General features: G+C 50.9%; 1 protein-coding gene across 1 annotated transcript in view; it reads right to left on the bottom strand.

Moving 5' to 3' along the window:
- Positions 1-230: 230 nt before the first annotated feature.
- SMYD2 (SET and MYND domain containing 2) overlaps positions 231-14,136 on the bottom strand; it is a 39,109-nt gene continuing 25,203 nt past the window's right edge. Inside the window, exons 6-12 of the mRNA XM_015569921.1 lie at positions 13,270-13,337; positions 9,999-10,101; positions 7,518-7,628; positions 6,530-6,650; positions 5,449-5,623; positions 2,997-3,105; positions 231-663 (exon numbers count right to left, since the gene is read on the bottom strand). Coding sequence (XP_015425407.1) covers positions 583-663; positions 2,997-3,105; positions 5,449-5,623; positions 6,530-6,650; positions 7,518-7,628; positions 9,999-10,101; positions 13,270-13,337 — 768 coding nt within the window. The 3' untranslated portion in view covers positions 231-582. The remainder of the gene's footprint in view (positions 664-2,996; positions 3,106-5,448; positions 5,624-6,529; positions 6,651-7,517; positions 7,629-9,998; positions 10,102-13,269; positions 13,338-14,136) is intronic.

The following is a 14,136-nucleotide window of genomic DNA, read 5'->3' as shown; positions in this document are numbered from 1 at the left end:
CCTTCATCTGTTCCACAGGCACCTTTTTTCCCTTCCTGCATCTTCCCTCTTTCTTCCTCCAAAGGCGCTGAACCCCGAAAGCAACTTCAGGCAAAAGTGGCCACCTGACCCACCTCCTAGGGGAGGGCTGGCTCACTGACTGACACGGAACAGCGGTGACCTGTCCACTCCACGATGGGGCTCCCCACCTCTCTGAAGTCCTCCCCACTAACAAAAGGAAGCACAAACTCCAAGTACTATTCCCTTTTTTATTCTCTCTCATCATTCAGGTTTGTTCACATTAAAATAACAGGCATGAAGGACAAAAAATAATCACATTTTTCAAAACTCAACCTGTCCAAAGTATCAGATGTGAATCATGCCATCATCTCTTAGGGGGAAAAGCATTAAAAATGACTGTGACCTTCAGGTTAAAATTAAGACCAATTCCAAGTGAGCCATGTGGAAGGTTTAAGTGCACCCCGTGTTTTCATGGCAATGACTTTACAGAAATGCAGGCATGATGTACATGATTTGAAATATTCAAATCCTTGAAGGTTTCTGCATGAGCACTTAAATAAAAACTGCCACACTGGCATCGTTTCAGTGGCTTTCAATTTCCTGTTTGATCTCAGAAATGTACGGATGATCTTTGCCGTGAGCCACTTCCATGATCGCCATGGCCTAGGAGAGAGAGACAAAGAGGGGGTAAGAGCCCGAAGCCCATCCCCTCGCACCTGCACCTGGGCTGACCTGAATTCAGCTGGGCTTCTCTGCTTTAAAGGCAAGAGGCAAGCTGGCTTTCAGATATTGTACCCTGCTCCAGCATCTGCTCCAAAAGGGGGAGCGATGGGGGAAGGCCCTGGCAGGGTGGCTCAGTAGGTTGGAGAGACATCCCATACACCAAAAGGTTGTGGGTTCTGTTCCTAGTCAGGGCACATACCTAGGTTTCAGGTTAGATCCTAGGTTGGGGCACATAGGGGAAACTGATCGATGTTTCTCTCTCTCTCTCCCTCTCCCTCTGAAATCAATAAAAACATATCCTCAGGCCCTAGCTGGTTTGGCTCAATGGATAGAGCAGTGGCCTGCAGACTGAAGGGTCCTGGGTTCGATTCCAGTCAAGGGTACTTGCCCGGGTAGCAGGCTCCATCTCTAGTGGGGGGCGTGCAGGAGGCAGCCAATCAGTGATTCTCTCTCATCACTGATGTCTCTCTCTCTCTCCCCCTCTTCCTTCCTCTCTGAAATAAAAAACATATTTTTTAAAAATTAAAAAAAAACCCCACATATCCTCAGGTGAGATTTTGAAAAAGGGCAAGATTATCTAGTAACCAAAGAGTCACCCAGTTTCTACCACTGCAATAGCTGAAGAAATGATACAGAGAAATTGATTGCATGACATTTTTTTTGCCCCAATATTCTAAGATTTGAGTAAAAAATGCTGTAGGGATGCATTTGGCTACAGTCAGCCACGTAAACAGCTATGCTGGAACAGAAAAGCACAATGAACTTTACATCAAACCTGTTTGATTTTAAGGTTACATTACTAATTTGTAAGACATGACGAAACCATTTTTCACTTTCAAAGAGTGCATGCTTTCCTCTTAATACATATTCTTAAAAAAACAAAAAACAAACCTAAAAATCGCTGGAGGTTTCATTTTTGGAAGTTAGAGAGAACGTATTAAATAAGGTACTTTTAGAGCGAAGGGATATTAAGTGAAAGAGTCTCCAGTGGCTCCATTGCTTCCTAGCTGTGTGGCCTTGGGCAATTTACTTAATCACTCTGTGCCTCTCAGAGTTAATGCACATCAAGTGTTTAGATTAGTGCCTGGCAATATATTGAGTAAGAATTTATTTTGCTCCTTTGTACTCAACCATATCACTCATAGAAAAACCCAAGTTACTCCCATTCTCTCAAGCGAGATTTTTGATGGCCTGTTCTTTCTACTGTTCCACTATGTCCCTATATCCCAAACCAATAGGAGGCAGGCCAAGGAAGAGTGCAGGCCTTTAGGGATCATCCGTTGGTTTGTTTTTTTTAGGAATCACCGGTTAGATGCCTCCCCTCACCCTCCGCATTCCTTTCATGACTCACGTTCATTCCTTGCTCAAATCTACCCTACCCTTCTTTGACCTTGTACTTAATTACCTACCAGCCCATTGCAATTGTGACCTAACAGGTTAATTTCCCCCCAAGTAACTAAGGCGATAAACAGACAAATTCACTGCTTTAAAAAAGGAAAATGTTATACTTAACTCACACTCCTAGCCTGGCGGGGCCCTGACTCCCATGTTCCCCAATAGTCTGGGAAGGTTTGGGGAATCTGGAGGACTGGGCATCTGGGCTAGTTGGTGGCCCCAACTTTTACAAACATTCTCTGACAGGAGCACACAGGCTGTCCCACAGGTTACAGGTTATCAGCTGTTAACTTCTACGTAAATGACAAGGAGAGTCTGTGGTACACTTGCCCTGCTGTGAGGTGGGCTAGGGCGGCTGTCAGACACTGGGTGGCCGGCGGATGCTGCCCAGGGTCCTGGTTTCCCTGCCTGCTAGTCACAACATGAGTGGGGGGAGCTGAAGCCTTTGACTCAGAAAGGCCCGTTTAAATCAAGGCCCCAGCACATACCTGAGGCTAATTACTTAAACCTGTTCCCATCTCAATTTCTTCATCAGAAATATCTCATTTTTGTGAGAATTAAAAGAAAAGCCACATGTCAGGGTCCTGGGATGGAACTGACCTACCTGGTGGCCTCTGCCCACGGCACAGAACAGGCAGTGTGGTCTCCCAGGTGTGGGCTGAGCTTCCCATCCCAGCCGACCCCTCCCCACGTGTGCACCGCTCATCACAGGAGGGCCTGGACGCCAACTAGCAAAGGCTCAATTACTCCACCCCCATCTGCCGAACCCACCCCTCCCACTTCCATGACCAGAGCGGGGTCAAGAGCCTCCGAGGGATGAAGGATGCTGAGGAGGCCGGGCGGGGACCGAGAAGCCGGGCCTCGGGTCACAGACGTACCTTCCGCAGGGCTTTCTCTCCGGCAGCTCGGTTCTCCAGGCCCATGTACAGCCTCCCCAGCTTCAGCCACATGGAGGCCACGTTGAGGGAGTACAGCGGGTAATGCTTGCTGGAAGGGGAGAAGAGACAACAGGCCATGTCAGAGGACGCTGGACAGCCCACAGGCCGGGCACAGTCTGCGTGGCTGCTGGGCTGGTGGTGCCACACCCCACGGAAGCCACGCCCCTCCCACCCGGCAGGTGTGGGTGGAGACTGTGGATGGTCAGCCCCGGGGATCACCTGGAGGCACTTCATTTAATGCAGTTTGTGTGTTTCTGAAAAGCTACCTAAGAAACTGCGGGAGAAATTCTATACAAAAAATACTTACAAACAAGACATTCAGTCCTCATCAGATTTTTGTTTTAGGCGCACCCAAAGCAGGGCATTGGGAAACCATCTTTTCAGGTAAATTCCCTATAATGAGGGCATGAGGCCTCTCCCCTCCTATTAAAGAGATAGTATACTTAAAGACATACACACACTGATATGCCTCGAGACCCCAGCTTTGAATCACCCTCTATGATACCAAAACGCTAAGCCAGCGGTTCTCAACCTGTGGGTCGCGACCCCTTTTACGGTCGAACGACCCTTTCGCAGGGGCCGCCTAAGACCACCCTGCATATCAGATATTTACATGACGATTCATAACAGTAGCAACATTACAGCTATGAAGTAGCAACGAAAATAATTTTATGGTTGGGTCACAGCATGAGGAACCGTATTTAAAGGGCCAGAAGGTTGAGAACCACTGCTCTAAGCTCTGAAGTCAGGAGAGCACCCCCCATTTCCTCTAGATTCTCTTTCTCTGTCCTCCAGTAGAGCTTTACACATACATCCTGGGCACTTGCCGTCCGGTTTTAACCAATGGCTGACTGACAGATGGGGCTCGCCTAGAAGAGAGGCCTCTCCCTGGAACAGAGACCAGTAGGCGAGAGGATGTGTAGGAGGTGTTTCTTTACAGGCTGGTTGGTACTGCTCTACCCTCAAGATTTGCCCAAAAGACACGCATTCTGGCTGTATTCCTGGGCAGGCGCCAGGCCCTGGGGCAATGCTTTACCCCTATCCCCGCCAACCCCCCCACCCCCATTGCCTCCAGAAGACCACGACTGGGGTTCACTAAGCTCAGGAAGGATCCAGCAAAGCCAGTTCCTGCTGGGAGAGAAACCACAAGGCTGAGATGATCTCATTCCTTCTCCTTCTCCTCCCTCCAGATCTCAGAGGAAAGTGTGCATGAGACCACAGGACTCTCTCATCCGCAGGGAGAAGGATAGGCTTTGCGATTATCCCCAAAGTAGCAAATTCTGTTTTTAGGAGCTGCTTCCCCTTGGGCTCCCCCTGCTGGCTAATCAGGGCAGTGCGGGGGATGTAGAGGGCCAGGGGCAGTGAACATTCAGACCAGACACAAATTTAACAGTAACCTCAGCTCAGAACGTGAACTGAGGGCTTCTCACACTCGCGAGAAACACCTGGGGTGCTTCTGGAACACAGGGATTTCCGGTCCAGTGCCCAGATTCTGACCCACTTGGTCTTGGGGCGATCCTGGCAATGCAAACTGGGACCGTGTTTAACAAGCACCCCAGGGACCTGATTCAGGCCGCCCCAGCCCCGAAGTGGCTAGTCCAGTGGTTCTCAACCTTCTGGCCCTTTAAATACAGTTCCTCATGTTGTGACCCAACCATAAAATTATTTTCGTTGCTACTTCATAACTGTAATGTTGCTACTGTTGTGAATCGTAATGTAAATATCTGATATGCAGGATGGCCTTAGGAGACCCCTGCGAAAGGGTCGTTCGACCGCAAAAGGGGTCGCGACCCACAGGTTGAGAACCGCTGGGCTAGTCATAGCCAGAGGACAATGCCATGGCCTCCATCTGTGACCCACCCTAAGGGTGAATACCCCTCAACAGGAAACTGCCCCGTCGCTGATAGTCATTATTACCATCCGGTAAAACCCAGCTGGATTTCTTCAAACCCAGGCGGGATATTGAATAACCACAGCCAATCCAATGGCCCCAAAGTTTCCTCATTAGCAACCTGGGCTAGAATTTAGGAAAACACGAGGAGAGAGTGAATAATGATGAAAAGAAACAAAACAGGTGGCTTTTAAATACTGGCCTGAAATAGCTACAATGAATAGCACCTGGAGAGGTCCTGGGACCAATCTTGCCCCAGCAACCCCTGCAAAACCTCTATCTGCCATCCTACGTGTCTCTCCCAGATGGTGGAGGGGACAGGCAGGACCCACGGGAGCAGCACCCTGGCCCTGTACCTCCGGATGTGGGTGCAGAGAAGAGAAAGCTGGTCTGGGCAAGCTTCAACACGGGACAGGGAGAAGGCAAAACCGCCTAGGTACGCAGGCCAAACCACCAGGCTCTGTTCCGGGCGAAGTTGGTCGGCATGGCCATGGCAATCACCTGTAGGGCTTAATGATTTTCTGTCCGTATCGCAGGGCTCCCTCCCAGTCCTGGATGTACAAGCAGACGCCCATGGCCTGGTACATCATGTGCAGCATATACACGTTACTGTCCTCAAACACCGAGCTCATCTTCTCCTGGCTGAGCTCGCAGATCTCCAGCAGCTCGCTAGGGGGTGCTGTGGGGTCAAGGAAATGACTGGCGGGCCCACGCAGGCTAGGAGAGCTCCCAAGGCAGGCTGGGTCCAAGGAGTCATTTTGTCCGTCCCTCCCGTCCCCTCTCCCTCTGAAAAGGTCAGTTACAGAAAGCCAACCCAAAGGGGAAGGAATCACGTTTTTTTTCTTGAAGAAACAAATGGGAAAATCTGAAGACCTCAGCTGCTAAAATACAACAGAACTTCAGCCACAGGCAACAGACCGTCAGATCAGCTGTAAACAATGTTGATTAGAATCACCAATCTGCAGTCTCCTTAAATGTGAACCCTCAAGGCTGAGCTGAAGCATTTTTAAGCAAGAAGTCCACACCCTGGGAAAGTTCTTTCTCACGCTGAGGTATAAACGTGCCTTTCTCCAACTTCCTTTCACTTGGTTTGAGTGCTTCCCGTACTATAAATTATCTCATGCCTTTTCAACTCCCAAGACAATGCTTTAGGAAGATGGGTTGTGGTGGCCAGCAGATGTGGGGCAGAGTCCTGGGTCTGCTGGGAGCTGTGTCCTTTGGGCAAATTATATGCATCTAATACAAGGCTATGACCAGGTGAGGCAATATAAGCCAAGCCCTGGCACTGTGCCCAAAGTAGTGCCCCAAAATGAGCACCTTCAAAGAACCGTTCTCCGTAGTTTTAGACAATAACACGTCCACCACATTGAGCTCCTGGCCTAACTAGCCAAGCAAAGAGAAGGAAGATCGACATTAGACACTGATGTGGTTGACGCCAAGTCATGGGTGGTCGGTGAGCCTTCACCCGTTTACCGGGGGACAGTCTTCCCCCGACCTCCAGCACCTGCGGCCCCTCCCCTGCTCCCTCCTCCCACCTCTCCAGCACCTCGCGCAGGTGAACGCCCACAGCTGTCAAGGATATACTTGTAGTGCTTGGCCCTCCGGAACTCCTCGATGACGTTGCGTGCGTATCGGACCATGTCCCGGATGGCCTCTGCCTTGGGGGGGTCGTTGAGCTTCCGGATTTTCACCTTGGCCTTATCCTGAGGGAAATGTCCACAAATGCAAGGCGTCACCTCCCCCCGGAAACCACCCTGATGGGGAAACCTCTGGAACAGTGCCTTCTCCCAGGCAGAGGTGCAGGCCTGCCCACTCGAAAGTTACCAAAGGATGAAGGGAATCAGGCGATGGATCTAAGAGAAACTCAACACACCTTTACCTTTTTACCAAAAAACACGAAACACCCAAATTATTTTCTAGACAATCCTCATCTGGGCAGGACCCCTAGAACACGTGTGTTCCGATATCTACGAATCAAGAGGCTAGAATGAGGAGGAGCGGCCTGGACGAAATAATCGGGCGATGCAGAGAAAATCGCACGTACTCTGAACAGGTTGGGAGCCTGGAAGCTGTGCTCACATGCTTTTCCCTCCCCTCCCTCTTTTGAGCAGTCGTTTCTTTTCAATGAAAACCCCTGGGCACGTGCTTCTCTCCTTTGTGCAGACTGGGGTCCTCAAACTTTTTAAACAGGGGGCCAGTTCACTGTCCCTCAGACTGTTGGAGGGCCGGACTATAGTTTAAAAAAAACTATGAACAAATTCCTATGCACACAGCGGCGGCAAAAACACCCGGCGGGCCGGATAAATGTTTTCAGCGGGCTGCATGTGGCCCGCGGGCCGTAGTTTGAGGACCCCTGGTGCAGAGCAATGGAAACGTTGTCATCAGGCTTGGACAGAGACCTGGTCGAACTGGATCCCTTGGACTGACTCAGGGAGGTGCATTTAAAGGGTCGGAAACCCCGTGGGTGGAGACCGCGAGTCACATGCGGGGGGGACATTGGTTTGGCAGAGGGGCTTTGAGACACAGAGTCCGGTCGGCACCTTTGCCCTGCGCGTCAGCAGGGAGCTTACCTTGTCTTTGGTGGTGCACTCCTGGCACTCGCAGGTGAAGAAGTAAGAATCTCGTAACCGGTCATTCCTGTCTTCTGTGGGATACAGGAGGTCAATGTAGCTGGTGAAAACCTAAGGGGGTCCAAAGAGTGCCCGTTGCAGCCTGCCACATGTCCCCTCGCTCCTCAGCCTTCCTGTGGCTCTGCCAGCGTCCGTGGCGGTGTCCTTGCGGGGGCAGACGCAGAGGACGGCCACCGTTCAGGATGGACACACTTACACGCCCAACCCCCCAGTGTTGTCCACCTGCTTGCGGGGGAGAGAGAGGGCGTCCCTTCCCGCCTTCCCCAGAACCAAGGAGCCCCTAACACAGGGAACGGGAGCCCTGAAAGCAACCGCCTAGCCTCCCCCACCAGAGAGCAAGCTGGCCTTGGTCCAAGCAAGAGGGAGAGGCAGAGCCCCACTGGGCAAAGGCTCCCCTCAACCCTGGGACTGGCCCGGGCTCTCTCTGCCCGGCCTCTCCTATTTCACAAGCTGACGGCTTAGCTGCATTATTGATCTGTTTCCCTTTCTCCTTCCATCTGCTGGCGATGGAGCAAGAAGCTGGGCCCGGCAGGCTGGGACAGTGCGCAGCCTCTTGGAGCCTGGCGTGCTGCGGCCTCACCCAGCGGGGCCAGAGAACCTGGGAAAGTCTCACCCAGGGCTCCTCGGGGCCTGCGGTCCTTGCTTTTCCTAACGGGTCTGTTACTGAGCCTGGGAGCATATGGAGGAGACCGGCATTTAACTGTCCATAATCTACTCCCTGGGACGGGACTCGCTGCTCTTCCCACACCATCAGGCAAATGTCTGACTGCACAGATGGATGGCACAAAGCCGTCCGCGTGCCAGGAGCCTCGGGCACTGGCGGGCAGGCAGGGAGCACTTGCAGGAGCTGCCAAGCTCTGTCCACCACAAAGGGCAGTCATGGGGACCTCGAGGCTCATCGATGCCCTGGGGAATGGGCTCTTTCCTCTGTGAAGGGACGGTCACCCCCAAATCAGTGCCTCCCCCCAAATGAGGTTAGTGCATTGCAGGTCTGTGAGAGTCCAGGAGGGCAAACCAACAGGAGCGCGTCCGCTGGCCTCCGTGGCAGGAGCCTCCTGCCTCATTTCTTTAAAATGACCCAGGGCCACGTCGTGCAACAAGCAGAAGGGCCAGAAGATGGCGACAGAGGCCGCTCAGTGCCACTGCTCCTGTCTCCCCTCAGCCCACAGGAGCCCCAGGCCGGGTGATGTCCATTCTCACCGACGGGCAATGGCATGTTTTACCCAAAAAGGGACCCGGATGGTCTCCACAAGATATCCAGAAACCAAGATACTGCGACCCCACGCTCGATACCCTCGTCGTGATGAACTTAGCAAAGAACATCTCAGTTCAGCTCTGGGTTGGCTGACATCTGAGAAACCAAGGCCTTCATCGTTCAGCAACTGATGGTTATGTTTCACACCGAAAACCCACACAGGCTCCTCAAAATGGTATGAAAGGTTATTAAACGGAGGTCTAACCCAACGTGTGTCATCATCATCCCTAAAAACTCATTCATCTATTTCCTTTTGGTATCACTTACATCTGGACAGATAGCCCGCATCCAGCGATAGGCGAGGCCGGCGGGAAGGGACAGGGCGCCCCCACCTGAGGAGGGAGCTGCAGGTGCCTCCTGGCCACGGGCTGCCTCTACTTGCCCTATCAGTGTGCACAGCCGGCCGGCCGAACTACATCCCTACACAGAGAACTCTCCCAAGTTCAGGTGCGGACTTGAAGGGCGGATATGTCATTTGGAGTTGTCACTTTTTAAAATTTATTTTATCCTCACCTGAGGATATGTTTATTGACTTTAGAGAGAGGGAAAGGGAGAAAGAGAGAAAGAGGGAGAGAGAGACAGACATCGGTGTGAGAGAGAAACATCAATCACTTGCCTCCTGTATGTGCCCCAACCAACCTGGGATTGAACCCGAAACCTTTTTTGGTTTACAGGACCAGTTTCTACGCAACTGAGCCACGTGGCCGGGGCTGGAGTTGTAAGTCTTTAGCTACTGGTGGCTGTTTTCTTTTAGATAACAATGCTTTTGGCCTTTTGTGAGGGGGGGGGGAATAGGTCAAAATTCACTAATTTTAAGAAAAGCTCCAACTCCACTGTTTGTTGGTGGGGATACGGACTCCACAGGCAATCCGGAACTTCATCCTGCTCCCTTTGCCGCCTCCTTTCTCTATAAATTTCCTACGCGCCTCTGTGGGGAACGTCACTCACAGCTTTTCTTTCCTGTTTTCTCTTGGATGGAAACGGCAAGCACCAAGTGGGAGCCAAATGCATGGGACTCCGAGCCACAGGTCACGGATCTGAACATTGACCTGGGAGGCCTGAGGACGGAGCCCTCCCAGCCCGTCTCACCCAGAGAGTTCTCTACCCTGCCTCTGGGAACAGCTGTCTGCACGCTGCCCCAGCCACCCACCCACCCACGCACTCACCTCGTCTCCCGGGCCGATTTCCTGCACGGCTCTGACTTCCGCCAGGGTCCCCTTGTAGGTCACAATGACATTGGGGCAACAACTGTGATTCATCAATGCAACGCTGTCAATCAGAAGAGAAAACCGATGTGCTCAATAAGGCTGACAGTCTAGGTCAGTGATCAGCAAACTCATTAGTCAACAGAGCCAAATATCAACAGTACAACGATTGAAATTTCGTTGGAGAGCCAAATTTTTTAAACTTAAACTATATAGGTAGGTACACTGTTATTAACTTAATTAGGGTACTCCTAAGGCTTAGGAAGAGCCACACTCAAGGGGCCAAAGAGCCGCATGTGGCTCGCAAGCCGCAGTTTGCCGACCACGGGTCTAGGTAAACCTTAGCTACTTCCTTGCTAAGCCGCAGTAACTGGGTCTTTGCAGGATGTTAACAAACAAACCTAAGAGCTGGCCGTCATAGTTTAAGAGATTTTTCTGCATTCACTGATCATCTTAAACTTTCACAGTATTGAAAAGTGAAATGTGCCATTTGAAATAGTGACATCTAAAACCAGCCGGTGTGGCCCAGTGGTTGAGCATTACCTATGAATCAGGAGATCAGGGTTCAACTTCCAGGCAGAGCACATACATGCCCGGGTTGTGGGTGTGGTCCCCAGTGGGGGGCATGCAGGAAGGCAGCCGATCAATGATTCTCTCTGAATATGGCTGTTTCTATCTCTCTCTCCCTCTCTTTCTCTGAAATCAATAAAAATATATTTTTTAAAACACACACACACACCAAAAAAAACAAAAACAAAATAGTGTCATCTAAACCCGAAACAAAAACACACACAATGATAAAAAATGGCAACAAGAATTCCTGGCTCACGACCCAACACCTACAGTGAACTGCAACTCACTGTACACTGTTCCAGACAAGCGGGCGGTCATTTCCAAGCCGCTTTTTATATTAATGGATTCTCTCTAACGTGTTTTCTGCCGGTGTTGAGAAATCGCATCGGGGAGGTGCCATCTTCCTAAGTGAGGGCTTGTGATCCTCCGAGAGACCCGGAGAAGCCCGTGTGAGTCCCTGCCCCTCCGTGTCCTCATCGGGGAAATTGGGACACGCGGCACCTGCTGCTCACGGCCTGCTTTTCAGGGACGCGAGGGCAGAGACGCGCCTATGCGAGGGGCTTTGAGCTTTCTGATTATATCAAGGTCAAAGTTCTGAGAACAGAAATTTCTAAACTACAGGGGAAAATGCTTGATCTCTGAAAATGCTGCCTTTGAAATCACAATGCCCAATTGATTTCAGTCCAAAGGGATTTTTCCCCCAATTAAAACTGTCTGCAAACTGGGGCTCATGTGGGCATTCGCATCCATATGTCCCATGGCTCTGGGGGCCACCTGCCTGAACCCTCGGCCACCAAAAGCCCTCCCCCGTTTTGCCCCAAGAATACACACAAAAAAGCAAAGAGGATGGGCCACCCCGAGCTTGCCGTGTAGTGGGGGGGTTGGGGGGGGGGTGAGGCAGCTTCCTCCAGCGCCAGGTGCTGAGAGGTCTGAGTGAAGTCGGTGGTGGCCCTGAGTCTGGGACAGCGGGCAGCACCTCTCCCCCTGCCCGCAGCCCATAGGGCAGCCATGGGCAAACTACGGCCCGCGGGCTGGATCCGGCCCATTTGAAATGAATAAAACTATTGAAAAAAAAGACTGTACCCTTTAATGTAATGATGTTTACTTTGAATTTATATTAGTTCACACAAACACTCCATCCATGCTTTTGTTCCGGCCCTCCGGTCCAGTTTAAGAACCCATTGTGGCCCTCGAGTCAAAAAGTTTGCCCACCCCTGCCATAGGGCTTACTGGCAAGTGGTGCACAGGGGTCGGGCCCTGGGAAAGCCCATACACACATGCACGGGAAGCCGTCAGCAATGATAGGCAGAGCTCTAGAACCATCCTGCAGACGTACTAAGTTCTCCATTTGAAAACACACCTCGGTGTCCTCCGAAGGAAGAAGGTAGGGGAATGCCAAGGCCAAGAACCTAGAACAACCCCTGCTCTGGGCATCGTTATTTTCTTGGCAATCACTGAAAAGAGTGAAGCCTCAGACAATACCCCTCGGCACCTGCTTTCAGCCTGACCTTAGAGGCTGAGCAGAGACATCAGTTCATTTCAGGTCTGAAGGGTCAACACCAGCCCCCTGAGGGTGTCCTTTCTCCTTTTCCCATCCTTTTCCCAAGGGCAAATGTCCAAAAGAGCTTCTTTCCCAAACACTTCTTTCCTCACTATCGGAATTCAAACCACAGAGGACAGCATTGTGGCCCCAGGAACAGTATGATCAGGGGGCTACACGCTTTGTTTCCGTGGTTCAGGAACGCCTCCACGGCTGCCTGGGAGCCTGTGTCCCTCAGACCCGCAGGATGCTCAGAGCTGGGTGACACCAGACAGACACCCCAGGAGCTCACACATCATCCATGCAAAGGCGTGGGGGTCAAGGTTTCCTGCAATGGCTTTGACCTAAAGCCAAAGGCCCCTGTAGTGAGTACTAAGCAAGGTCATGGAATAATCTACAACATGGATTAATTCAGATGGGGATGCAGGGCGGCTCCTGGCGCCCTCTGGGAAGCCAGGGCTTGATTTCATGGGACTGAAGCATTTTGGTGAAAATACTCATTCCATCAAAGAGACCACGGCAAAGCAATTCTTGGCAATCCATGAACGCCAGGGCTGCCGGGATCTCCATGTGTCAGCTGGCTAGCCTCTCCTGAATGAAGCATTCCCGAAGGAAGCGAAACTCCGATAGTTCTCTGACATCCCCCCTCGCTCACTGCTTTAGCTCACTCTCTCTCCCAGCTGCGCTGCTCCTGTACAGGTATTTTTCAAACAGGACAGATGGAGAAGCAGCTTATATAATCTCCATGTCAGCCTGTGGCCAGTTGTTGGTTGGCAATTAATGTTTCACTTCGAGTGCAAGAAACCCAGAGATTTCCATAACCGCCGATATGCAAAAAAGCACATTTCTCAGCAGGGCGCACTGTAAAACATTCTTTAATAACAGCTCTCTAATAACAGACCGGACAGGACTTAACACGCAGCAGTTCTCTTAACAACTACCTTCGGCTCCCTAAACGTAGGGGAAACATTCTGAAATCTGGCAGAATTAAAAAGGTGTCTTAATTCACTTGGAGTTCCATGTCTGGCACATGTAGTTGGGTAGGCTATTTTTTTTTTTTTTATAAAAATCAAATTAGTGTTAAATAAGTAAAAAGAAAAGAAGTCAAACTCAGCCTACTCGGGAAATATTGCTGATCCCAAATGAGACAGTTCCTCATCCTCAATAGTGAAGCCGTTGCAGTTAACCTGCGGCGAGAAAGGGGGAGAAAGAAAACAAAACAATGCGCTAAGCCTTCTGTCTGGATAGAAATCATCGCTTTCATGTCTGACCTTTTAATTGCTGACCTTCTGTCTGGATAGAAATCATCGCTTTAATTTCCGACCTTTAATTCACGACGAAGATGTTCTGGTTTAGTGATTTTAAAACCTTTCTTTTGGCCAAGGTATCCTTTGTTCCAACAAAATTTGCAAAAGCAGGGCGGTCAGGGGAAGTACCCTTGGTCTGTCCTGCCCATCCACCTACACGCAGTAGCCCAATGGCACAGACCACAGAGGTCCAAAGAATTAACATCTGCATATTTGCCTGGGCGTTCGTATTCTGAGAGCCTGAGCCCAGTGGGCCAGAGATCTGTCGTGTGATCCTGCGCCCATCTCTGAGTCCTGTGCCCTTGACTTCCTCCCATGAAAAAAGTCACTTACTTTGGTGCCCACTGCCAATGTGAGGCAGTAAATAGGAAAGCCCTTCTACAGCTGGTCTACTGCTGCCTGCCCCTTGAGAGGCAGAGCGGCCTGGCGCTAAGGGGCTAAGTGAGACCTTCCTTGCATGGCCGGCTCAAGTCAACCAGTGGCCACTCTCTCATTCTTGAAATGTGATGTTACATTGAAAAGTACCAAGGGCAGCTCACCACTCTGGAAATCGAACTTAGAGCTAGGATAAAAAAGAGGAATACACAACCCCAGTGTCATGTTGCTCCATAAATTCATTCTTCTCACGGACGTTCATTGAGAACTCATGTGCCGGGCACTGCACACGGGATGAAGACGG

The sequence above is a fragment of the Myotis davidii genome, unplaced genomic scaffold (genome assembly GCF_000327345.1).
Source record: "Myotis davidii unplaced genomic scaffold, ASM32734v1 scaffold362, whole genome shotgun sequence".
Lineage (NCBI taxonomy): Eukaryota > Metazoa > Chordata > Mammalia > Chiroptera > Vespertilionidae > Myotis > Myotis davidii.
This window is presented reverse-complemented; position numbering and strand designations above follow the sequence as displayed.